This window comes from Strigops habroptila, chromosome 4 (genome assembly GCF_004027225.2).
Source record: "Strigops habroptila isolate Jane chromosome 4, bStrHab1.2.pri, whole genome shotgun sequence".
NCBI classification, from domain to species: domain Eukaryota; kingdom Metazoa; phylum Chordata; class Aves; order Psittaciformes; family Psittacidae; genus Strigops; species Strigops habroptila.
In genome coordinates this window covers 30,501,791-30,529,185 of record NC_046358.1, presented here as the reverse complement: position 1 = coordinate 30,529,185, position 27,395 = coordinate 30,501,791, and the positions used below count along the sequence as shown (strand labels likewise).

The 27,395-nt window shown below is 36.2% G+C and overlaps 1 protein-coding gene across 4 annotated transcripts in view; it reads right to left on the bottom strand.

Annotated features, from left to right (window-relative positions):
- Positions 1-4,287: 4,287 nt before the first annotated feature.
- Positions 4,288-27,395, bottom strand: part of GALC (galactosylceramidase) — a 34,673-nt gene continuing 11,565 nt past the window's right edge. For 2 of the 4 annotated variants that reach the window (XM_030482781.1, XM_030482783.1), the window contains 11 exons: positions 20,772-20,902; positions 16,700-16,855; positions 15,590-15,714; positions 14,282-14,409; positions 13,727-13,816; positions 13,241-13,330; positions 12,753-12,897; positions 12,051-12,231; positions 10,798-10,961; positions 8,919-8,995; positions 4,288-7,112 (listed from right to left, as the gene is read on the bottom strand). In XM_030482781.1, the coding sequence (XP_030338641.1) occupies positions 6,969-7,112; positions 8,919-8,995; positions 10,798-10,961; positions 12,051-12,231; positions 12,753-12,897; positions 13,241-13,330; positions 13,727-13,816; positions 14,282-14,409; positions 15,590-15,714; positions 16,700-16,855; positions 20,772-20,902 (1,431 nt within the window). In that variant the 3' untranslated portion in view covers positions 4,288-6,968. Of the gene's footprint in view, positions 7,113-8,918; positions 8,996-10,797; positions 10,962-11,405; positions 11,481-12,050; positions 12,232-12,752; positions 12,898-13,240; positions 13,331-13,726; positions 13,817-14,281; positions 14,410-15,589; positions 15,715-16,699; positions 16,856-20,771; positions 20,903-25,087; positions 25,216-27,395 lie in introns of those variants that run through there. The other 2 variants (XM_030482782.1, XM_030482784.1) reach the window with 2 other exon arrangements.

Below are 27,395 nucleotides of genomic sequence, written 5' to 3'. Positions count from 1 at the left end.
AATTACTGTAATCAGGTTTTGATGTAATAAAAGCAAGCCAGCACCCCCTCTGCATCAGGCTTCTGGGGGAAAAAAATAAATAAAAGTGTCAAATGTGAACATTTTGGTGGTAAAAGGAGGAATGATAAATAGACTCTTTAGCAGGCTAAACAGACTACTGACGCTCCAATGCCTAAGTGTATAAGTAAAGTGATCAAAACTCTACCTGTCTTCTAGGAGGTTGAGTTCTACAAAGAAGTTACAGAAGATTAGCATCTACCTAACTGGTAGATCATTCCCAATTCACCATTGTTACACAAGCAAAACACTCACCTTCAATTATTACTACCACTGACGATGTCACCCTGGTAGCGGCCCTATACAGGTGGCACTGGGGAGTGCGTGGGGCAATAAAGATAGGGAAGAAAAAAATACAGGTGAGATGACTTGTGGTTTGGCAGCTAAGACACCAGAAGAAAGTTTAGTTGTCTACAGGGTCCTGCTGATGCCTCCTTGCACAGCCTGGTTCAAATTAATTCTATTTATTACAAAAATGAGGTTCCAGTGAAAATATATTCAATTTCGTTAACCATAGGCAATGTGGCAAAATCCAGTGAAGAGACAATATTCAGATTCAGCACAAGAAGAAAATTAATTAGCTGTAATGCAGAGCTAAAAAGTTTGAATTGCACAAAAGATGAGAATTATTGCATTTTCACCTGGGTATCTATTTGAGTGGGAAGGGTAACAGACATCTACGAGTATTCACCATTTAAAAAGTGCAAACAGGGAAGGAGAATGAAACCAAGGGATGTAAACAATATATTTACATTTGGGGAAGGCAAGATTTTTGTTGCAGAGATCTACTAGAACTATCATTAGTTAAAAATACTTACATCTTTCCAATTATAGCATTTGAAAGGAACCTCCCGCACTGGTTCAGTAACACCATAACAGAAACTCTCATTGGCTTGGGAAGTAGGTGTTCATAGTCGATGTATCTATGTGAAAGCATTCATCTAATCCAAGCTTTTGTGTCTCAAGGCAGAATAACAGGTGTTTAATGAAGAACTCAAGCCACCCCACAAGTAAATAGTAGAGCTCAATAAATAGTAGACACATACTGTAGTATCAACCTTGCTTTTATCATGAATTGGGAAGAAAAGCTGAACTATTTCCCTCCACCCCTTCCTTACACAAATCATAAATGAAAGTAATGATGGTGGTTTTTTTAAATCAATAGCAGAATAGCCACCTACAAAAGAGCAGTGGAAGCTCTTCCACCCTTTTGCCTCAGCACTCAAGCAAAACAGGCCCCAAAATCACAACAGGAAAAAATTCTTTTTTGGCAAGGAGAAGGCCTGAATGATCAACAGGGTATTCTCAGCCTCCTTCTTCTGGGACAGAATTGCCCTGCTGCATTGAGCAAATTTCCTGTAATGCTGGCAAAACATTTTTTAGGATAAAGTATCAGATGAGCAGTGAGAAGAAAAAAAAAAAATAAAAAAAAAAAAAGGAAGTTGAACCGTTAAACAGCAATCTTAGACTGAACAGGAAATATGCAGCTTATGCCAGAGACTGTGCATCCCGATGCAGCTTTATAGATCTCTGCACCGAGACACTTGCGTGCACCTCAGCTCAGCACAAAACCTGTCTGATCTCTTGCCAGGGAACACTACCATTTATTGCTCTCACTACAAGAGCAATCGCATCAGAAGGGAATACAGACATCCTTAATAGGATTTGCTGTTCATCAATGCCACATGCTCTTTCAAATCACTTGGTTAACTCTGTATGATGAAGCTAAGAGGCTACAGAGCTTCTCCTGTGCAATCTCATATTGGCTGATGTAAGTGAAGCTTCCCAAAACCTCTGAAGGAGGACGACAGTAAGAGAGAAACATTTTCCCTTTTCTTACAGCTCTGCTGCCATGCTATTAGAGAAGAAACCTTCTGCAACCAGGAACAAGGCTGATTTCCACATCACACGCATGCCTTTCAGCCACATAACCTATTGACATGTTTTCTAACCTTTTCTAATCCTAGTGTTCTTGGAAAATGGCAGTGTCTATAATTAGCTGAACAACATTTGCTTTTTAGCAACAATAAAGTCTTGTATTCTCTATATGCACTTTGATTAAGTTATTGTTCATGGAAAACAGCATGGAAGACAACTGCATTTCCCAACAGAAACTGAACAAAGGGTCAAGTTAAACCTGGACTGTTCTTTGACTTTCTCCATATTATTTGGGTACACATGCACAGAGCTTGTTTTGGAACTTTTGTTATTGTTGTGTTTTGGCTTTCTGTTTTAAAAGATAATCATTTTGGTGTTATCTTCTCTGTCTTAGACCGTCAAGGGTTCCCAGGCCGTAGCTGCACAGAGTAGCCTAGTGCACTAGGTTCCGTTTTCTTTTGCAAACCCTCAAGTTAGTACTGCGCTGAGACATCCTCTACTACAGTTCTGCATTTTGTCTTCACTTCCCAGAGATATGTCTAGGTTTGCCTGGGGTGTACCAAAGTAAAGGACAGGGTTAACACACTAGTTGCAAAGCTACTTGGAGCCCCCCTGGCAAAACTGATGTTTGGGTTCTGTATCTGTTTCTAACCTTATCCAAATATAATTCCTTGAGGGGAAAAATACTGCTTCACAGTTGTTTGTCTAAGCTGCTATGAAAACCACATAGAAGTATCTTGGCACACGGTGAAAGCTTAGCAACACAGATGCAACACACATTTTCCTCTGCTCAATTGCTAGTAGGTCATTGGGGTTTTTTTAAAACGCAAGTTCTAGAAACACCACCTTTATTGTTTCAGTGACGCTTGAGCATAAATGGAAGGAGCATATCTAGTGGCAAGAGGAACTCGCTCATGCTAAATTTTTATGCACTACCAATATGGGCAGGATGATTGCTAAGGTTCCAGCCACGCTCAAAAAGCATTTAACGTTTACCCATGATATCTTTGTTAAGAAAATAGGTAATTATTTGGATTTTGTTTCTCTGTTTCAGCAAGCCCTGAATTGGCTTGCTGAATTGGCACATGATATTTCTTCTCATCAAGTATCAAAGTACAATACGCTCCAAGCTTTAAAAAAGCTACCTGATGATTCTGCTACAATCCTAGCAAGTCCTTAAAAATTAGGATTTGGGTTTTTTGACAACCTCCCCCCTACTCCCAGCACACACCAGACTTGTATGAATGTATAAGGTGGTTTAAAAATCGAACACCCCAAAAAACTCAGAACATCAAAATGAGGATAATAAGGTCGCCGAGCACTGTCCCTCTTTGGCCATGCTGCTGAAATAGTCAAAACCAGCAATAATTATGGTGCTATTTTCATAATATACGCATCCATCCAGAAAAATGGACTCTGGATAGAAACTTCAGCTAAACCAATGAAAAATTTAGTGAAAACAACCAACATGCTGCTACCATGCAATAAAACTGATTCAATAAGGAAAGAGCAAGCCAATACCGCTCCTAATCAAATCCTGAACTAGAAATTTACTTTTGATGCAGTGAAGTCAGGAAGCGGCTGCAAAAGGAACCATCATCAGTAGCCTAAAGTAAGAGAGTGTCCCATAATTTTAAAGCAAAGGACTCCTGGTGTTTTGCAGGAACATCCTGTCTAACCTCAAAGGCAGAGTGGCAGAGAAGGGACAGAACTGATTTTAATGTAGTGTTTGTGCAGGTGGTAGCACATATCTGTCTACTGGAAGACAGTATTTCTAGCGTAATTCAAATCCACTGGCATGAGAGCCTTGAAAACATGACTAGCCCTCTGCAATTTCTTCCTCCCCTTTTAAAGTTGAACTTTAATTTTTTTTTGGGGGGGGGAGGGAAGGAAAAACACATTTGAAAATAAATACAAAAAGATATTTGAACTAAAGAAGCCTCATTTAAACTTTAAAAGTACATCCGGACAGCACTGTCTGTTTCCATACATAGAAACAGACTTTCAGCTAAATCTCACAAGACCATAGCACTCTGCAGTTTTGTGTGACTGGCCCCCAAACACAATTTCATTCTTTTAACTAAATTAAAAAAATAAAGAAGCAAAATGTATATTGAATGCTAAAAAAAAATAATTTAAAAAATCATTTTATCAACAGTACAAGTCCTAATGCATATAGATTTTGAGATACTTGTTAATGAGCACTGTTTGGCTATTCAGTGTCAGAAAAACTCTTCCAAACCAATTAAGTTAATGCCAAGCATATTTATCAAGAATCACAATGGAAAAACTGTCAGCTTTCACACTGGGGAAAACCAAGACTCATTTACAGAAGCATTCTGCACAAATAAAGGGGTTTTAAGTGTTTTATTTGTCCATTTGGAATGATTAGTATTTATAATCAACAACATAAATCCACCCCTCAGTGAAAGACCCGACAGCTTGTTATTACCAAACATATTACAGCCTGCTGAAGGGTGAAGAATTACAGACATAAAAAGATGAATAACATTATATCACCATTAAATCACTTACTCTGTTCATAACAGTTTAATCGTCTAACAGTATAAATTAAGATTAGGAAGAAAAAAAAAAATCAACACTTCCAGTGATAAAATACATTCTGTTTAGTACACAATGTAACAGTACAGTTTATTACGCTAGTGCATTAAAAGGCAAAAAAAATGGACAGCTGCTTTGGAATAACTGCTTCATTGCTCATCTCTCTCTTACACAAACACTGCTTGCAGCCACACAAGCTACCAGGAAGTCTCCAAGAAGTATCCTACTAGGAAAATCCATCACAGTTAAAAAGTTTAATCGAGAACTACTTCTCCTCTACTCATATTACTTGAATATGAGGACATAAAATTAGATTCCTTCACATCTGGAGTTACCAGTGACATCTCTTCTGAAATCAAGCAAGTAATGAACAGATTTGCATCCATACTTCAACCATCAAATGAAACCGAAGTGGAAAAACAGCGTTCATTTTTCACCCAGTTAAGTTACTTAATACTTGGAAGCCTTCTACAGAGTTTTAAAGTTTAGTGGTTTGAACCATTTTTCAAGGTTACTAGCATGTATGAAAGTTGCATGTATGAATGATTCATAACCAATCAATAGCAGTATAACAGCTAAAAAATAAAACAGTTTTACTTATTAGAGATGGAATTCTTAGAACTCTTCTCCAAAAGCTAATTTGGAAAATAACCTTTATAAAAGTTTTACAGTAATGATTTATATTACATTAATTCTGCATTAGATGACAACTTTGAAGACTAAAGTTAACACTGGAATCAGCCTTCAAAATAAAGTGGATCAGATATTAATCTGTATAAATCAAAGTATACTGCAAATCTGTTTCTCAAGATATTGCCTGCTACAGACAGCCTCATACAGCTATTAGTGTCCTGTCAAGCATGTGGAACTACTTGCTTGTCAATTACACAGGATGTGAATGTGAAAAGTAGAGGGACACAGGCAGCATGTTTTGTTATGGCAACCAACATCATCTTCATACAAAATGACAAACAGCAAACAGGAAAATTCAGAGGCCAACTGAATTTGGAGTGTGTGTGATGAAAATCTCATTCAGTACCTCATTATATCCTCAATATTCTCAGTCCTTTTTATTTTTTCTTCTTTTGTAGCACAAAACAAACAACAAAAAAACACAAAACAACCAAAAAGAAGAAAAAAAAAAAACCCTAACAAAAAAAAGAAACACAACCCAAAAAAAACCAAACCAAACAAACGCCCCCCCAAACCAAAACCCAGACCCACAAACAATGAAGCAACAGCAAAACAGAATCCCTTATTTCCCAAGGATCTGAAATTCCCTCTGAACTTCACTCCGAGATGCCTAGGAGAAGTTTAAAACCAGACACTATTGTGTCAATCTGACTGCCTGCCACACTAAACAATTCTGTCTACATCCACCTGCTGTCACTTACGTTATGAATAGATTGCAAGCTCTTATGGGCAAAGTCTGGCGTTTTAATTTTCTTTTATACCAGGATGTGATAGTATCCATATCTCCTCTGTGCTACAGTAATTTCTTAAGCTAAATAAAATTATTACGCTTTAATTATTTTCTGCTCTAACCTTCAGATCCATCAAAAGTGAGAGATGGCTGCCCAAATTACTAGGAACAAAAGGCCACGTTTTCCACACATGATCCAACATGAAAGTAAGCACTCTGCTTGCCAGCATCCATGATGCAGAGTTGTTATTCTTTGCACCATGCAAAAAAACCTGCAAGGCTATCATTAACAAACTGCAAGTTATGGTTTCTTTTCATCCATTTCAACCGTTTCACTGGAAAGAAGAGGTAGTTCAGACGTAAGGCACATCCTGCACTGCCTGATCAGCCATATGGCACATTTCCATTCCACTGAAAATAATATGATCTATTTAAGGGCTGGGAATGAAAGTTAGAAGAAGGAATCAGGAAAAACTAATCAAATGCACTTGGAGTATTGTACTATCTAGCCTCAGACTGCAGCAGAAAAACAGGCAAAACATCTTTTTGGTTTTTACTATAGAAAAAATAGGTACTTCATCCAAATTTAAGAATGACAGATCTACAAAAGTATGGGGTGACTGGCTCATAAGGCTTACTGGCATGTAATTCTATCTTTCAGAGTGAAAGGAATGGACACAATCACGTGAGTTAAAAATGTAGCTTGAATGCCTCTGTCTTCTATTAACTTCTAAAGTTATCTTAAAAGTGAGCTAGGAAGTTAAGATGTTATTAAAAAAGATTTAAATCTATCATTTTTTTTTCATCATTACCTTGAACTGAAATTTACCCTCAAAAATCAAACAGCAAAACCCCCACAGCAATCAGGGGATAAAGTTACAGTCATGTTGATATCTACTCAAGTAAACCTTTCACAAATAATAAGGACAGAATTTGGATTCCTTGCCAACGGTTCAATCTCAGCATAGCATTAAGTTGTCCTCAAAGTTTGAACTGGCTCTTATTCAAAGTGATATGAGAACTGGGTTCGCTAAACGCAAAAGCCACCTCAGCTAGCTTCAATATGAAAGTTGTCAAACTGTGCAAACTCAAAGGAGCGAGTTCCAATAGCAGCCCAGCCGTTACTCGGTTGAGAAACGGTGACATTCTCCCAGAGTGCGTAACCATTTAGCAGTCCTGAGGCAGAAGTGCCCTGTCAAAAAAAGGAAAAAGTTAGCTTTGTAAAATCCAATGATTGTGTTGACACTGAGCCTACTCACATGGGAGAATAGACAGGGCGGAAAGACGTAAACTTTCAACATTTCACACGTTTTCCATGCAGAGTAGCTTCTGACTATTGCATGGAATCCTCCAGTGCCTATCAGCTCTGTGAAACAGATCTAATATCTTTAGAATGAATATATAAAAGGATTGTCTTCCCCTAACTCTCAGCTTTGTAAACTCGCTGTGCAGTCTGAAAGGTAAACTGGTTTTCCTCTTCCATATTTGTCAGGCTCCCTCAAACTGCCTTAAGCGGATATGATATACCTGGCATAAATTCTGCAGAATTACACAGAAGTCAAAGGGAAAGAAAGACGTACTTTAGTCATTAAGCTGAGAGAAAGAGGGGCAGTATTTCAAGTATTATTCAAGCCATTTGGAGCCATTAAAATTGAAAACAGTTTCAGGAAAAGGTACAATTTATCTTGCCAGTGTTCCACTAAACGGTATTTAGGAAAAAAAGTACTTCAGTTTACTTGTATTTCCTAACCTGAAAGACAATTACAGACACAGGTAAAAGCAAAGAAGTATTTCAAGAAGTCAGCATAACAATTCTTTAAAGTGGATCCCGCACTTCTGCCATTACATGAAAAACTTATTTGGTACAAAATACATAGATAGACATTTGTAGCATCATGATTTTAAAATTACCACCATTTTGTGTTTTAAATTATTTATGTTCATCTTCAGTCCCCCATTCAGGTTAGCAAATATCTTGTCCCATTTTACAGATGGCAATCGCTGTTGTAAGTGTGGGTGTACAAAACCCCAAACTAAACTAGATTCACTCCAGTAAATGCCTCAGGTACAAGTGTCTCTTTGTCTCCCAGTGTGAAAGCACAAAAGACAAAAAAACAGCTTCTAGTACTCACTGACATTTTAGGATGAGGGGAAGACTCAATGCATAATTTTAAAAGAGAGTTTGCTTCAGTAGAAGATCTCTCCATCTAGGATTCAAGATTCCCCACATTTCAGGCCACACTGCTGTTGCAAAGGTTACATTGGGCAAACAGATGAGGCATTCAGCAGAGGAACTTAAAGCTTTTTATATACTTGCACCAATGTCACACCCAGATAAGCACACAGGTATATCTAAAGGAGAGCTTGCGACTACTTTCCTCTCCAAGTGACTACTGCCAAAAGGGGTGGAGTGGGGGGAAAGGAAAAACTCTGGACAGGCTTCTCATGAACTGTGACCCATTTTTACAGCCCATGCTTTTTCAGTACAGGAAAGAATGATGGCAGCTCAACTGAGTTTGCCAGTGGTTAACTAGCTCCACAATCAAGGCCTTATCATTTTGTTTTCAAATTCACCCAAAGGAAATTGGTGGGAACCAGATTTGTAAAACAGGCTAGTTTAGTAGTTTAATGAGAGTCTTCAGAACAAAGCCAGGTCATGATCTTTTCATTAAAAAAAAAAAATTGTTCTCTCTAGCCCTCCTATCTCCAGCTTTGAACTCATCTTTCTAGTTATTTTCTACACCCTCTCCATTTTCTCAAGTTCTCTAAAAACACAGGCAACAGAACTTGGTATGGTATTTTAATATTGGCTTAAAGTAACACAGATATTGTGGTTTAGATATGGCAAACTAATCATAGATTCATAGAAGAATTTGGGTTGGAAGGGACCTTCAAAGGTCATCTAGTACATAGTCAATAGTATAGCATAGTTTTGTCTAAACCATTTAGGACTTGAAGTTTCATAACTGGTTTTCTAGCTTTTTGCCTGTGTCCTTACCTGAATGTTGAGAGTAAGCGTGTGCCATGCATTATCCCGGACACCAGAAAGTCCTTTCATTAATATTTCTTCTCCAGCTGCAAAACACACTTAAGGTCAGCAAAGTGATACTTCACCCCTTTGCTGAGACTGACAAAAACCAAGCCAGCAAAAGCAAAATACCTATTTTTCAGAAGCATTCAGAGCTGACATCTTATCAATTTCAGCTATAGCATGGAAGGCTTAACATGCAAATGTGGACTCTACATTATAGTGCATCCTCCTGTTTCGCCAGGACCTTTTTTCCACTTAAATCTCCAATGCTCTTGGGAATTCTGCCTGAGACAAGGATTCCCTCTACTGAGGGTATGTGTTCATGAAGTGTGACAGTAGCTATTGCTTTGCTTGTTCTATAGGTCTCCTTGTTTATGTATTGGAACTTTGTTTAAATTGGAGGGTTTCAGTTGCCACATCATGATGTTACTTACTTCTAGTAAAAATTTAAGTTAAACAAAAATTAGGTGTGACTGACACCCTGAGGGAAGACCTGAAAAAGACTAAGTGCTACAAGTAGAATCTTCAATTATTCATTGGACAGTTTCAGCTGCAATTTAACATTCAGGCTGCCTTCTAGAAATATATAAAGATCACTAAAAATAGCCATACAGAAAAAAATTACCACATTGTGTAACTAGTGTCTCAGTTTGAAATAACAAGATGGTTAATCAAAATCCTCTCATTTCATCTAGGAAAAATTACTTTTGACAGCCAGAGAAACTAATCGGGTAATGTTGTTATGTCTTCTTAAAAATAAATCCTGGAGTCAATCCTAAACACGCATATTTTTTCACATACAGCCAAAGCTTAAGTTGTTATGGAGTTAGACACTGCAGGTTTCCTAGGAGCACTGGTATATTAAAAGAAACTAATGTAAAGCCTTCTTTACGCTACCCATCGATGGCAAAAAACAAACAAACAAAAAAAAAAAACCCAAAAAACCAAAAAACAAAAAACCCACTCACCCAACACCACCAAAAAAACCCACCACCAAACAAACAAAAAACATTAAGAAAAAAAAAAAAATTGGAGAAATGAGAAACTACAGCTACCAAATAGAAGATGAGACTATTTTTAAGGTCTAGTAACATGGCATTATAGGCTGTCTTTGTATCAGATAGACTGTAGATCTAGAAGTTGCCTTTGACTCATGAGAAACCATGGAATATTTTAATTTACACTCATGAAGTCATAGGAAATGCATTTAAACAGCAAAGCCTGTCACTATTTCAAAGCAAATTAAAAAGAACTTTTGGCTACTGATGAAGTATTATGACATACACTCTTTCATGTGCCCATCAAGTGCTCTACAGATGAAAGTTAGCATCACACGTAGAACATGCTCTCACTCCACTGAGCTAGAATAACAGTCGAATGTATGATTTGTGGAAAGAGTAGGCCACTCATCATCACCTAAGCCAGATGTATGCACATTGACTTGCACTGCTGTACAAAACAGGCATTTCAATCAGGATTTTCTTTTTAGGTGTAGTATAAGGATACAGATAAAACCTATCTGCATTTAATATTTTATCAGTATTTATCTGTATTTTATATGTATTTATAATTTTATCATAAAATTATTTATGAAAAGCAAAATAATTTACAATTGCTAGTGTAAAATATGCTTTATCAGCGGGGGGGGGGAATCCAGAAAGCTGAGGCTGAGAGGTGGACCAGCCAGTAGCCTTCAGATGCTCTCTTCACATACAAATTGCAGCCATTATTAGAGCACAATGGGTTAAATTCATAGTGATGACAACTGAATTACAAAATCTGAATGTTAGTAATTTTTATCAAGGCTATCAAAATGACATGTCCATCTTAGCAAAGAGCTGCTTACCTAGGTCACCAGTGACTCTGTAGGTGCCATCTGCAAAAACCCAGAAGAAAACTCCTTTGGTACGTCGAACATATATCCCACCATTATCAACTCTTCCTGCAACAAACACACCCCCATCACGTTGTTTTTCTATGTAGATGTCACAAGTGACTGTCATGTTTACCCTGGAAGAGAAGTTTAGTGTTTTAAGAAGCAAGAAATCGATTTTTTTAAGTAGGCAGTAAGTAGAAGATTATTCCTTACATACTACAGCAACCTATTTGAGGGAAGATTTAGTAATCCTAATTGTGACAAACCTTTTTAAACAGAATGTTCAAATATGTTGAAATTTTTTGGTTTTCCTGAGGTGACAGGTATTTGAGGGATCAATGATTGAATCAAAGTGAAAAAAACCTGGACAGAATGGCCTTTTAAAGAAACATATCAAAAGAATTCCAAATAGAAGAAAAAGTCTTAAGCAATTCTAGAAGTCTAAACCAATTAGTTCACAGGCTCTTTCCCAAAGGCTTTTTAATTTTAAATAAACATTATTCTAAAATATGATGCTGCTTGATTCCATCAATCTTAACCATACTCTTACCAAACCAGAAAATCTCAGTCACGTTTACCCATAACTAAAACTGTTTTAAGCAGCAGTTGAATCAAATCCACACAATTCTAGGAACTGCTCAGAAGATGGCAGCCTGCAACAAATAACCAAATGAAAGCCAAACCTATTTCATTGATATGAGATTGATCAAATTGCAAACAATTTGAACAAGCAAGAAAACTCAAAATTAAGTAATTTAAACTGAATTGATTTTTGTCCATTTAAAAACATAGTGAAACTCAGTGGACACTTTGAATCAGGATTTTGACTCGGTCTTTTTAGTATGCCAACCCAGATCCATTATTCTGAAAAATCAGCTTGAAGAAATATGCCCAGTAGGACATTAGCAAAAAAAAAATTCCAGGACAGTGCAGCAGTCGGCCAAGCTACCAGGAGATGAGGCGGACTCTCCATCTTTGGATGTTTTTAAGAATCTTTTAGACAAAGACTCAGTTGATCTTTTAGAGTTGGCAATAGCCATGAGCAGGGCTCAATGTCTTTTAAAAGTCCCTTTAAGTCGTCATTTCTACATGTCTACAGAAAATCTGACTGCAAAAGCCTGCTCTCCAAGAGAAATGAGGCTTGTGACACATTAACTGATCATAATTTACATTGGTAAGAAGGACATTTCCCCAGATGTCACAAGAAAATAGTATTTACATACCACTTAAAATTTCCTATGAGGCTGATGGTCTGATCCGCATCAGAAGCCCAAGTGATAGGTCGCTGAACCACCACCTGGCGGACTGTGAACACATGATCTCCTGGGTCAGAAGCGTTTATGAAGTATTCAAATACACCTGTCTGATCTGCAAAATTTGGGGCTTCACTGAAAGGTGGATTACCTGTTCAGAAAATAAAATACACATCAACACCAAAACATTATTTTTCTTCCGTGTACTCCTGTTTTCAGAAATTTCCTCTGAAAATACTCTCCCGAATTTTGACTTACTTTATCAAAGCACAGTCTCCAAAACTGAAGTTTTGGGAGTTTGAAGGGAATCTCAGTTTTGATTTTATCTTTAAGCAGACCCCAGTTTTTCAAACACACGAACAAAGTAAATTATCATGTTCCCTATCTTTCTTCCAAAAACTAGTCCACCATAGTGACGAGCTATATGATTTGCATCAAGAATTTTAAAACTATTAGTGACCACCCAGTTAAGACACAGAATTAAATATACCTCATTGCAAGTGAAGAATACATGTGTAAGCTTGTTGGAGAAGCAGGTATAAATAAACAAAATAAAACACACATTCAGACTATTTCATTAGAGGACTCAAATAACATAATTGTTGTTGCCTTTCTATATTAAGAGATATCTGTGTGTGAATTAAGCTTTTAGATATGAGAATTCTGACTTACGAATATTGAAATCATCTTTGTAATTTGAAGGAAAGGGCTGAGGTGGTGGAGGCTCTGGGTAACCACATTTCTGCCCAGTTTTGAGTGTGGTTAAAGTATAGACTTCATCCACATTTAAATCTAAAGAAAAACTTCCCTTCCACACCTGGAATTAAAGAAAGCTCAAGCTGCAAAAAATCAAACAACTAAATAACAAAATACCCAAGTTCCTGAATTAAAGGAGATCCTTTAAAGTCCTGATTTAAGACGAAAATCCTGTATTCTTGCCTCAGCATTTAATATCTTCAAGCTATTTTGAAAATCCCTTTTCCCCCCAAATTCTTTATTAACTCCAGGTAAGCTTAAATATAGCTAGTAAAATTGTCATCATAAGAGCTAATAAAACATGCCCTAATTACGCAGTTTAGGCTTGAAAGTCAAGGAGTTCCAGCAAAGGGGGAAGAAACACCTGAAATTGCAGAGAGACTAATTAAAACTGATGGACTTGCCTTTACAGGATGGAGTTGCTGAAAAAGACTAGAGCTTCCAGATTCAAAATCAAGTCTAGAATGCCACACTTGAAGGGTTTTCACCATGGACTATAATGAAACACAATATAAGAAAAAATAAAATAAAATAGAAAAAATAAAAAAATTTCAAAAACTCCCAACAAACAAATCAGCACAACAGAGCACCCACCCTTGGAATAAATCCTACAAGAAAAATCCAATTGCATTTCTCTTCTGGGGAATTTCTTCAATACATAGATGATTAGACAGGAAGGTAGTAATTATACAAATTCAGTTATGATGTTACATCTCATGGTAAAAGCAGAATTAGAATACTTAATACTTTGCCAGGTGTGTAACAGCCTCTGGTACTGGAGGTATAAAACTCCCATTTCTTGCTAACCTGTGATATTGTTTTGCATGTATTTGATTATGGATAGCAATTCATTCTACAAGACTGATCAAATGTATTCAAGATGTACTCACAAATGACCCTTTGAGGTAGAAAGTTGCTCTCTGAGGTGTCACAGTGAAATGAGGCAGTGGAGGCCTGATACACTGCGAGTGATTGTAAGTCTGAATAAAAAAAATATAACATACGTTAGTGGAATGCATCACATGGCAATGTTCATGAAAAACATACAGCATAAGCTGAAATTAAAACAGCAACATAGGACCAATTTGCAGCCATTTATTTCATTGTTATCTTCGCAACTACAACTATACCAGCTTAATAATTTTGAGCAATGCTTAAAAAAAAAAGGCATAATTTAATTTCCTCCCAGGGTGTGTCATCAAATTAAAGCTAATTTGTGTTATAAAGATGACATACACATCACTCTCCAGGAAGATTCAACTAGCTATTCTAGCTTATATCTAAGTTTAGATAGAAAAAAGGACCTTTAATGTTCTCACTGACAAAGCTACAAGCATTACAGAACATATTTCACAGACGATGAACTACATAAATCAGCACAGGTTCTTCATAACAAAACACTTCCTTTGTCTTTTCTAGTTCACCGGAATTGCTGATGCACATACCATAGTTTCAATTATGATGGTAAGGTTCCCTAGGCCATCTGTCAGGGCTACAAAACTGCCACCTCCTTGTAAGTGTCCATCCACTTGCAAGTATGACCAGCCTGGCTGAGTAAATTGTGTTGTGTGTGCTGAGACAAAACAGAACAAAAATCAGAAGAAAATAATTAAGTCTGAATAAAAAATAATACCATTTGTGGTCTGAATTCAATTTCTCTCTCATACATGCTTACACAACAAAAACTTGATTTGGGGAAGAAAGTAATGGAACTTCCAAAACAAATTTTACCTATACAAGAAGAAAGATTACTGAATATACACTCAAGCACAATTAAAAACAAATATCAGGTCTGTTGCAGATAAAACAGTAAAAATTATACCAATTATTTAGACAGAAAGAAAATACTACACCAGTATGTAAGTTAATCATGTACATGCAATATGAATATTCATCACAATTTATAGATTTTCCCAAATCTCTTTTTTTTTCAACAAAGAGTTGAGCCAGACAAAGCATAGATGGGCGTCTCCATGAGGAATAACTAAATAAGTAACGTTTCAGCATTTGAGAGTACCAAAGAAGAATATGACCTAGATTATGAAAATCCTGAGCAACATGGAAACAGGAACAACTGCTTAGTTGTTCTGAACTGTTCATATGACAGTATGGCCATAATTTAAAATGCTTTTACATATGCAGGTAACTAGCTGAAAAATAAAAATGAAGGCTTTTGCCTTGTTTCTCCTTTATGGCATTTCACATGCTACTTGCTCTACTGAACTGTGGCAAAGACCATAAGATATTACAGAAGGACTACAGAGTAGTCAGTGAATCCATCTGTCTATAGACATACTCCTCTTTCCTCAAGCACAAGGAAATGCTGATTTACACAAGCCAAGAATCTCCAGCAGGACAAGAATACAGAGATTCTTTGTTCATTTTCCCAAATTGAGAGGTATCAAATGTCTACTTAAGGATTAAAAAAAGAAGGAGGAAAGGAACTAGGAGAGCACACTACCTTTAATGGGCACTTCAGATCAAAATATTTTAACAGCTATAAAAGGCAGTAGTGTATTCATTTCTGAGGTACCTAGTGGTCACATATTAAGATTCCCCTTGCTATTAGATCTTTCTGCTTTCTATTAAATGGAGATTTTCTCTTCTTCTTCTTTTTTAAAGTATTCACAAAGCTTTCCACAAATCTACTTTTATAATTTTTTGTACCAAATTAAACCCACTAAATAAAGGCCTCAGAAAATACCATTATGCTTTGTGTTAGAAGAGCAAACTTTTGACTGCAAACTTTTTACCTGTAATCCAGATAGGAGCTTCTACTTTGTAGTGGCCACTCCATGGCTCTTGCGCTGTCATTAATCCACATCGACCAAAGGGCAACTCTTCATAATAACTAGCCACCAAGTTCCATGCAATGGTTCTAGAAGAAACATAGGTTTGTTTGCTCCATTCATCTGGATAATATTTGATGACTGTAATACAAGAATTTAATTTTTTTCTTTTTCTCCAGCATACAATGAAAAGAAGTTTAAGGGGAAAAAAACCCAACCTGTCCAACTGAAGTGCTTTGTGCTGTGCTCTATTTCAAGCATTTCACACAAAAAGATTTCTCTTTATTGTTACAAAATGAAGTTACACAAAAAATAAAAGCTTTGAATAATTTTGCTTAGATCTTGATGCCTGCATTTTCTTTAGGTTTTGTTTTTCCTTTGTTTTTGTTTTTTTTTTTTTTTTTTGTTTTTTGTTTTTTTTTTTTTGTTTTTTTTTTTTTTTTTTTTTTTTTTAGATTAGTAGTTGTTGCACTGGAAACATCAAAGTATGTTTTCTATAACTTCAAGTTATGTAATTTCCTACTAAATAGAACTGCTTTCTTCTAGATTTCAGTTTGGAAAGAAAACTTCAGGGAAATAGTAAACGTAACAAAAGACTGCACTATATTTTAGAATGCACTCTGAGAAAGAAGTTGCATGGAAAAACTAGATAATTATATTTGTACCTACTACTTTTAACTGAAGACAAACAACCTAATAAAGACCTTAAAAATACAGATAAAGTAGCTTCAGTGTTATTTTCCTCCAAAGTTTTTTAAGTTGTTGGTTCTTCTTAAGAACATTATCTTTTTAAACAAATATTATCAGAGTCTCAAAGGCATCTCAACTCAGCTGCATATGCTATTGGATACTGTGGAACAGTAACTCAAGAATACATTAAAACTTATGTGACTTCTACCCCAGAAAGAGGTAAGGACTGTAGACTTCATACCTTACTATATTTCAATTCAGACTGAGAGTGGACAGTTTCAGTTTACCTAGTATGTTATCACAGTAGATGCATGTTTTATATAGTACTTTAAACAATCCTTACATATGAAGTTGAGAAAGCAAGCAACAGCGCACAACACTTACGAGGTCATGTTCCCATTCACATAGTTTTGGTTCAGGATCCGAGCCCAGCAGCCTGCACCAACTTCATCATTGAAAGTACTGTAATCTTCTGAAGACCACAGTTTCTTCTTAGTTAATAAGGCATTTGGCACCGTTTTTGTTCCAGGATAGTGAGCCCTACACAGTATTTTAAAAAGAAAAAGCACTTAGCAAAAAACAGAAAATGAAAGTCTGGAAATACATTCAGCAGCAATGATACACCTCCAAACTGAAATGAAAGAACAAATTTTCTTTGGAATAATACGAATGGAATAGAAGAAAAAGGATTGAGAGAGAACTGTAATATTCAGTAGCTTATTGTATTTGCATCAGTAGATGATTATTTCTTCTGACATATGCCAGCACGTAAGTAAACCTTGTTTTAAATACATCATGCAATTTCTGCAGCTTGCTAAAGCAAAGCTTTATCTTGAAATGAAGCATGAAGATTTTCATAACTGTTCTGTGCTAAATAGACAAAATACATGCTACTTTGTACTATCTCAAACAAAACCATAAATAATTATAAAATCAACAGTAATATACAGTACTAAGAACGTAAGTGCATGAATGTCTGGGGACCTTAACATGAACCTGGCTAGTTCTACACATCTTTTTAATAAGCTCAGGCTTAAAAAGGGATGCTCATTGGACTATAAAAGTTACAGAGGTATAAACTGAAAATAGTGAAGCATCTAATGAAAGCTAACGCTCTTTCCAAAATACTTCTTAGTATGAGGAGAGATGCTTTCTCCCAAATGAAGACTACTGGTTAAACTCAATCACAACATTGATTCAGTGTGCCAGATTAGTCTGACTGAAGTAAAATCTTTAAAATCACTTGCAGAAAACAGGATTATGATTTTCCCCTCACTTAGCACACTCATTGAACACACTACATACATAGACTAAAATGAAACTATCAGCACTGAGAAGGAAGGCATATTTCCTTTACTATTAGCATGAAACTTGACAAATTGATACATCTGTGACAGGGACACAAGAAACACCAGTTTTTCTAGACTGACTGTTGGGGTTTTTTCCATTATTTTCACCTACTGGACAATGGGCCACTTCCCAGTTGTAGTTTTTCATACACAGCTTCACTAATGATAATGCAACAGAGTAGAGATTCTATCTACATCCTTCTCTGCTGTACAGATTATTGTATTTCCCCTTTGGCTTGGAAACACAAGTATTACTTAAATACCATGCAAAGGTTTTTGTAATAGCATAAAGTATGTAGCTTGCAAAGACAAGGCAAAGAAGGAATAATTCATCTTTCTACACTCCATATCCTGAAAAGCTGTTTCTTAAATACGAAGAGTCAACATCTCTGTGAATACAAGCTGTACTTTACAAAAAGAAAAAACAAAAACAATTAAAAAAGAAAAAAAAAAAAAACACCACACAAAACAGGGTATGGAGGACTTTACATATGTAAGATTACACAGGAACACTAAGGCAAGAGGGAAGAAAAATAATTCAATGCAAAGACACTAAAGCCATGGAAATAAACTGGTAAAAGATATCAAAGTTACAGGGACAATAAAGAGATTCTAGAGGTAGACGCCTTCCGTGTATCTTTACTGGCAGCTCTGCTCCACTTAAAGCCCCCCCACTTACAACATTCTCATTTAATACCATTGATATGCAATCGGGCAAAATGGTTCCATCACCAGTTGATAAATGAATCATTTTTCCTCTGCTCTTAGATGCATTTTCTATTAATGTTAATTAATACAATTTACCCTGTACTGCTTCTCACTTACACTGCTGTTAACCAAGAGGATTTTTTTTTTTTTTTTTTTTAACTTTCATTGGTATCTAAATTAGTCCTTAAAAAGTATAGGACATGACTAAGGAGTGTGTAACTTATATCATACAAAAACTAATTTATTTTTTTTTAAATAAGTGGACCGATTTATTTTTAACTTTTAACAGCACTGGAAGTGTATCCTTTAAAAAGACCCACCCAAATGCACAAAATGAATACTTGCTATCAGATTGGATTTGTTGAACTTTGTGATTTATATTTAAAGAAAACACTAGATCATGCTACACCCCCCTTTCAGACATTTTGTGCCACTCTACAGCCTTAACAACTAAGACAAGGTGAACAGCAAAGGACAGCAGATTAGCTGCATCCAGAACAGTGTGCTCTGTTCCTTCTGTAGCAAAAACAATCTTTTTACTTCACTGGAAATGAAAACTCCTACAAAAGAGCAACTATATTCTAATTACTCTCAGACAATAATTGGTCCACTCAAGGACAACTACCATTTGGAGACTTGAGTATCCTCATTAATGTTTCAGAAAAACCACAGACTCTTAAGCACCTACATAAAGAATGGGACTTTATGCATCATTCTTATAGACGTCATGCTTCAGCAGAAGCAGCAGGATTTTAGATTCTCTGCTCAAAAGAGCAGAGCCAAGACACTATAAGAGAAAAACATTGAAAAGAGAGAGGAAAAATTGATGTATAGCATGAAAAAAGGAAAAAGACTGGATCTTGGTGGAGAAAAGGCAATGAAAGTAATAGTAGGAACAGAATTACAACTAATCTCCCATCCAGATTGTCTGAGAGACCTCACAGATCACAAATCACATTACTAGTCCAAAACTGATTTTATGTACATTCATTTAAAATCCTGGCTATCTGAAATACTTTTTATAGTTTCAAATAAAAAAGAAAGCCAACCAACAGTTTTTTTTGGTTTTGGTTGTTTTGTTGCTTGGGTTTTTTTTTGGGGGGGGTGGGGGCAGGGCAGTATTTGGGTTTTTTTGTTTGGCTGGTTTGGGTCTGTTTTTTTGTTTTTTAAGATACCATGATGCGCACCACTAAGTGTCCAGCAGCCAATCAATTATCTATTACACAAGACAGTATTTAATCTCCCTGCTAAGACTGAATCAGAGTAGGGATGTAAAACACTTCCAAAGAGTTAAGCAACTACAGCTTAGTGAGACAGATTAAAAATAGTTGAGCTTCAGGAACTGACTCTGGGTGCATACCTGTAGCTGCCAAAAAACAGAAAAGAAGTATACCTTCTACACTGGGATCACAGTAATTACAGCAGATTTGCATCCAGTTAAAGGGAGTTCACAATTCCTTTCACTTGTTGATCCACACATGATCCAAGACTCCACTGGCAAAAAACTATTAGGATACTTTTCATTGTTCAGAAGGGCAGGTGGGGAATTCATGTGAGAGGGCACTAACTGCCTATCTGTATTTGGAGAGAAAGCCTTCATTTCTACAACTCCTATGGGTCAGGTATATAAAGATGAATGAAAAAGACTCAAGATGAAGCAAGGAAAAGACACATTTGATGTATGTGATTGGGTCAGGCAAGTTTTTGGAACCTAATAATTAAAATAATAATAATTAATTTAGAGCTAGTGGAAAAAGAAAAGTTAATGAGCCAGTCTTACACACATTTCCATTCAGCTGACAAGTCAGTAATCAATCTCAAATTTAGCCTACTACTTTTGCAAAATATTAGCATCATATGGTGAAACCTAGAACTAGAAAAAGAAGTCGGCTGGTTGCATGATTTCCAAACACAACCTTCCCATCAAACAAAATGGGAATTAAAAGTCAAGACATTGTTGTAACTAAAATAAAGAATCATAGCCCCAGTTCACTTCTGGCTCATACCCATTTCTGTAACAGACCAGGCAGACAGTAATACAAAGCTGTGTAAAAAGCTGTACAGCTGAAGCATCTTTTGCATACCAAATACAGGAACCAAAATAACCCTCAGAATAAACAGGGTTGTCCAAAAAAACTTCAAGTTATTAAAAGTGTGACACAGACAATAGGAATCTTCCACACAAGAGAAGATTCATGATGCAGTTAAAGGGTTAAGGCTGTTACCAGGACAACAGTCCATGTGATTTGATGTGGGTTAGTAAGAAAGATTATAGTATCAATCCTTTCATTGCAGGTGAGAGTATAGAGAGGTAAATCTTTGGCTGTGCTAGTCATAAATAAGCAAGATGAAGACAAACTATGAACAAACTACCAAGAAAAAAAGAGAGAACCCCCTACCCAATTGCATCGACCACTCCATGGAGCTCAGAGTCAAGCAGCAAGACAAAGGAAATGGGCTCCCACAGTCTATCGCTGGCTATGATCCTCACCTGTTGCAGACCATGCTTATCCAATGTGTATCTCAACAGCTTAGGGAAAAAAAAAAAAGAAAAAGAAAAAAGAGAGAGAGCAAAGAATGGAGAGAAGAGACAAATAAATATTTTTCATATCATCAAAAATTTCTATTGGAAAAGGCAGCATCTTCTTCAGCACTACTTGAACATTTTTTTTTAATAAAAGAAAGTAATGTTTCAATTCTTGTTTTTACAACTTAGACAACTGCTACACCAAAGAACATGTAATCAATTGTCAAGCACAAAGCGCCTTCAAAGAAGGACATCTTCTTCCTTTACTATGCCAAACCCCAAAGTACATGATGAATGGAAAAATTAAAACCACTTGACTTATTTTCTTACACACAAAAACTGCAGATGAAGTTAGACAAAGCGTATCACACTTCATGCAAGATACTCTGCAGATCAACCGCTTCAATGTTACAATGCTGAGGGTTAGGCTACACGGACCACAATACAACCCAAGGACAACTGAATTGTAAGTTATAAACCTTGTGAAAGCACAGTAAACATTTAATTAAGGAGTTGATTCCCCCTATTCTCCCTGCTAATCAACTATTTCAGTTTAACAGCGAAGCAACGCAAATGAGAGCAGCTCTTCTTAAACACAACCAATGAGGAAAAACCCAGACACATGCACACCTTATTACTCAACTGTGTTTTATTTCAAGTTTTCAAATTGCAACCACTGTGCACTTCCCCAGAGACATTTTAAGGCGTTGGAAAATCAATGAAACAAATCTGAAACATCATGTAAGATCGAGTCTAAGGATGTAGTTTCTTGAAGCACAGAGGTCCCCTAAATAGCGCTTGCTGTACTTGCAAACTCAGATAACATCAAATGCGTAACAACTTCCAAGTCATTCTGTAGATTTCCACCATATATAATGTTCTCTAACAGGGAACACTACCGGCAGTAAACAGCGCTGCACGAAAGAGCACGAGTATGGTTAAATACATGGAATAAGTTGTCTAAAGGGGTTGTGAAGATACTAAAGCAGAACAAGACCCAGCACTATGATCTCGTTGTACCTGCTTGATGAAGGGGGGTTCAACCAGATGACCTTGAGAGGTCCTGTGTAAACCAACTTAGTCAATAATTCTATCTCATTACAGGTAACATCCCCGGAAATAAGACTTAAAAAAAAAAAAAAAAACCAAAAAAAAAAAAAAACCACAAACAAACAACAACCAACCCAAACAAGGCTGTTCTACGAGGAAAATCCATTGTTTTAAATTATGATAAACATACTGTCTTAAGATCAGTTACAGAAATCCAAAATTAAATTTCTAGCTTGTGATTTGAACTACATAATACAAAAATCCCATTTAAAATTATGGCAAAAGCAGCATGGTCCAAAATCATAAAATAAATCCAAAGACAGTATTTTCTATAATTAATCTTTATTCTTCTACCAGCTTAGTATAGTCCTAGACAAGTCAATTCATCTTGCTTTATTAGAGCAAATGTGTTTTACCTCAGAAAGAGCAAACAATAAACAGAGCTTGTTCTTCCTATTGAACTGAGAAAGCATTCCTGGATCATAAGACTAATGATTCCTCTAAAGTTGAAACTATATTAACTATGAAAATCAACAGTACAGGAATCCTTTACATAAAAGCCATAGTCATTGACAAACAGCTCTTCAATACATCATTAAGATTTATCACATCTTTTGAGTTTTGCTGGTTTTGTTTTGGTTTAGGTTCTTTTTAATGCCACTAGGAGACACGAAAAAAATACAAATTGAAACAGCAGCAATTGTTTCTGCTATTTGGTGGCTGTATTTCAAAAGACTCATGCAACATCAACTAAAAATAAAATATGATTTGTTCTATCTGGTAAATTAACTGCTGAAGGCAGATTTTTTTCCACCAACCAACATAAAATGACTGTCCACTAATAATGACTTACAAGACAAAGATAATTTAAACTACCTTCAAGGCTAATTGTGTAATGACATATAGGTCTTTAAGAAAGGACCTGCCAAATAGACATATGGGTTCTACAGACTTTGTTAAACATGGCAAACAAAATCCTTGTCTAACACAGATGATAAGTACTGAGCCACAATACACCCTGGGAGAAAAGTAATATATAGTATGTATATACTATACAAACACAGAAATAGCATCCATCAAAATAGCATAGGAAGACAGTACTGAAGATGGTCTTGCAAACAAAATACGGAAGCATAACATAACAGAGTTTAAGACCTGAGCTAACTATATTACAATTTTTTTTTCCACTTTCAACCACATTATGAATACCAGATAAGTAATTTGATTTAGTAGCAGATAAAGGCTTTTTCCGTCTAACACAATTCCTGTTTTTAATGGCAAACTCATCGGTATGAAACGATGACAAACAATATATACAGGAAGATCACTCCTTCAACCAATGAAATTGAAACACACTGAATAACAGCTTGGTAGCCTTTGTTCTAATGAGAAAATATGAAGACCTATACCTTTCAAATCACAAGCCAGCAGACAGCAGACATGGTTATGCTTGAAAGGAGATTACAGAACAATGTACAGGGCAGGATTTCTGAGAAAAGAATTTAGGAAAACAACTACACATGGTCATCTAAGACATATAGATAAAACATACCTTAAGCAACTTTCTGAACCTGAGCATTTGAAGGACAGACAGCTAAATACTATTATCTTTTTCTAGGTCAGCAAGAACTCTGTTTGGTAGCTGGTGCCTTAAAGTCAGCATTGGATGAGAAACACGATGTTCTCCTTTTGCAACTAACCTTCATTTCTTGACAGATAACACTACTGCACAGGAAATACTCTCCTAACTCTTCATTTTTTCTGATTAGCAGGGTTAGGGCAGTTGGGGAAAAATCCAAATGACGTTCAAGAAAAACCTCTGACAAAAAGAACTTTCATCTTAAAGAACAACTAAAATGAGCGCTGTCCTAAAGGCTACAAACAAAACCAGGTACTCCTAGCCTTGACTCTGTCAAGCTTTTAAAGAATTAAGAGCCATACATGCTCAGTGCATTCATTCTGCAAATTTCACTGGCATGAAAATCATAACTAAAACATTTCTTAATGTCCTTATAACTTGGTGAGATGCAAGTCATGCCTAACCTAAGAAAGTCATTAGTTTTAAAACCAAATGAGTTACTCAGTGCTGGCATTATAATTGGTATTTCTCAGGCAGCCACTTCCAGATGATCAGTGTTTACAAGCTCAACACATATGAAAGCAGTTTCCTTATAAAATCCCTGCTTAATTGACTTGCTATAACCTTTGAACCATGCTTTAGTTTAAACAATTAGAAGCATATAACACGCCCTTACATATAGACGAGGATAAATGGTACACTGGTGACCACACGCATGTTCTTATCACAGTAAGGTTAGCAGAGGTAAGCAAGTTAACAAATGTAACACAAGTGAACAATTTACACACATACAGGTAATTTCCACTGTGAATGTGCTATAATTTTTAAAAACCTATTTATAGTTTTGAGAAATCAGAGATTACCAAGAAAGCAAGAGCAGCAAAATAAGTATCAAGCCAGTTGACAGAAGCAACATAGTAAGAAAGTGTATCATGGAGCCAGAGTGCAGGCAAACAATGAAGCTGCCATTTGCTAGAACAGCAACAGTGGGCATTCCTGGCTGCTAAAATTGAGATAGGTTGTATTACTTTAAAAACAAACTTTGGATGCTTGTTTTTACTTCTACTTCACTGTCTGTATGTGCGCTTTTAATGTCATTTGTTATGAGATAACAAACTCCTAGCTGTAGGACATGACAGGGAACGCTGCAAGCATCAAATCCCAGGGTTATAAGTTCCAGTTCACCTGAAATTAAAACTGGTTGCAGACCAAGAGTCCAGTCCTAAGATTTTTCTGATTTTAAAGATGCACATCCAGAAGAGCTAGGAGTCTCCTGTCATTTGCTAGTGCTAAGATAAGACTAAGACATAGCTCCTAACTGAACACTTGAAAGAAATGATGGAAGAGCAGTAAGGTTACCCTACACAGGTACCAAACCGAAAGAAGAGATGAAGACAGGAAAGAGTACTCTGTCACCACTGTACATGATGATGACAAACTGGGAACAACTAGGAAATATGAAATAAGAATACATGACTTCTCAAAAGGGAGATGAAAACTTACTTACTGATATGAAGTAATAAGCAATATTTAAAATTCCTCCCTTCTCCCACACTTACCCGACTACCTCAACAGCATCATTAAGATAGGGATCAACTATCATCTCCTTTGAAACATTCCAATCTCCATCCGCAGCGATGATGCCAATGTTCCTTAGACCCAGTCTGTCCAAAGATTGTCGAAGTACCTTAGTAACAGATAACACCACTTAAAGTACAGCCTTCATCAAGCAGGCAGCATGAAAATTTAAGACTGAGAACAATTTAAGAACTGTAGGAGGAGTTGGTGGAAGCATTTGTCTTCAGACCAAGATGGGTAAGGAAAGTTCTTACTCCTCAAAGGAGAGCCATAATGATAACTAAGACAAAGTTAATGGTATGTATTTTTAACACTGAAGGGTAATCTATGACATTCAGATAGCCGCTAAACAAAAGCGGGCTTCTCATCACTTGGATTACTTTTGACACCCAATGTGCACACATGTACTTCACTTAGACAATCACAACATACTGGCTCTGGCCATTGCATGCATGTAATTCATGACATACGAGTAATGTATTTATTATAAAGTCAGTCACGTTAAGTTCGTCTAAAAATGATGACTGGCTGGAATGTGGAAGTGGACATACCTCCACGATGATCAGAAGCAGAAGTAATATATTAAGAAAACAGGGATTGATGTTTTCAAATAGAAAAGACCTTGTAACTATGCTGTTCTCTACAGAACAGAAATCTTTGCCAAACATTCGTCCTTTTCAAGTGAAGAGCACCTAAACATTCTTTTCAAAGGCTATTTTACTGAAGAAAAAAAAAAAAAAAAAGAAATCCTTGATGTCGTGTCTGATATTCAGTTTTAGCCACTATTTGACTCTCATACGTCTCACTAATTTTCAGGAATGTAATGTGTAAAACTGGAATTGCATATTTACAACAAAACTGAAAGCAGTCAACTTTGAATTCAAACATGACAACAGAAGAGAATTCCTATTCTGTCTTCCCAGATTCTCCTTACTGTTTCACTGCCAAAGATGATAAACCTCTCACATCTGACTGTGGAACTTCTTAGACAAAATATACCCAGCCCTAACAGGTAAGAATGAACCAGGCTTATAGAAAGCTAGTATTATACAAGCATGTTTTACCTCAATAAAAACACTCAATAAAAAAATAAAGTTTAAAAAAGTATGTTCGGCAGCTTCTACATACAGTTGCATCTGAAAAAGGGCATCAGTCCACAATCTAAAATCCTTTTTTCAATCTCGGATATAAAGGAATGATGTCCTATATGCTGTATGTATCCATAAGAAAGCTTTCTCCATCCATTTCAAGATGAGTAGGCATGAAACCTTAAATAATTCCCTGTAAGAGCCCTCCAGCAATGTGAAGGAGAATAGGGAGCATATCTGTTTTGACATGTAATCAAATAAGAACACAAAGCAAAGTCCAAGTACTGGTGACAAAGAAAGCCTAGATCTAAAGGACATAAACTTATTAAGAAGAAAAGTAGCAATGAAGTTCTGCTCAGCTCCTTGAAGCCTTTAAATTATAAAGTTTACCAGAAGAAGAATTCATACTGGTAGAAATACTTACAGTATGGTCCTTGCAATTTAAAGCTTTCTAGCTAGCTAGACATTCAGAAAAACTGCCTAACCATAGAGATAGTTCAGGAGAACAAAACACCTAGAAGGACTGCAGAACTTCCATGTTGAAAGCTAAGTACCAAGGACACAGAACTGTAGGCACTCGAAATGCACCCCTTAACAACATATGCAGAAGGGTTCCCCCACACTCAGTATTCACGTCTTTATACAAATACTCCTTAAATTTTAGGGTTAAAGATAACAGTGTTTAAAAATAAAATTGAAAGAATAGGATCTTCTTGAATAAGAATTTATAGCAATATCTACTTAATAAGAAACATAACTAGTGCCTTAGTGGATGAAGGCACTTCTAAAATAACTTATTACAAGTAAAAGTTCAGTAAGATAACTAAGCGCTTATCTATGTCGTGTATTTTTCAGACATTAAAGAAAATGCCTGGTGTGCAATAGCACATTACGATAAGTAGACCTCTTTAAAAATGGCAGACTGCAAATAGAACTATCATGCTGATTAGAGAAAAGATGTCATGCAACACTGCAGATTATAACAGAATGAATGGTAAAACAGGTGTTACTTTAAAAGGTTTATATCAATTAATATGCAGTGGAGGGAAGGCTACCACTATTCAGCAAATATTTGGGTGATTTTAAGATAAAATTTTAAACTTTATATGTAGCTCTAGAAGCCAAAAGCTTAGTCTCAGTTCAACATCATTTAAAAAACTAACAAGTAGAAAGCCACACCTACACTGGAAAGTTTGTTCTC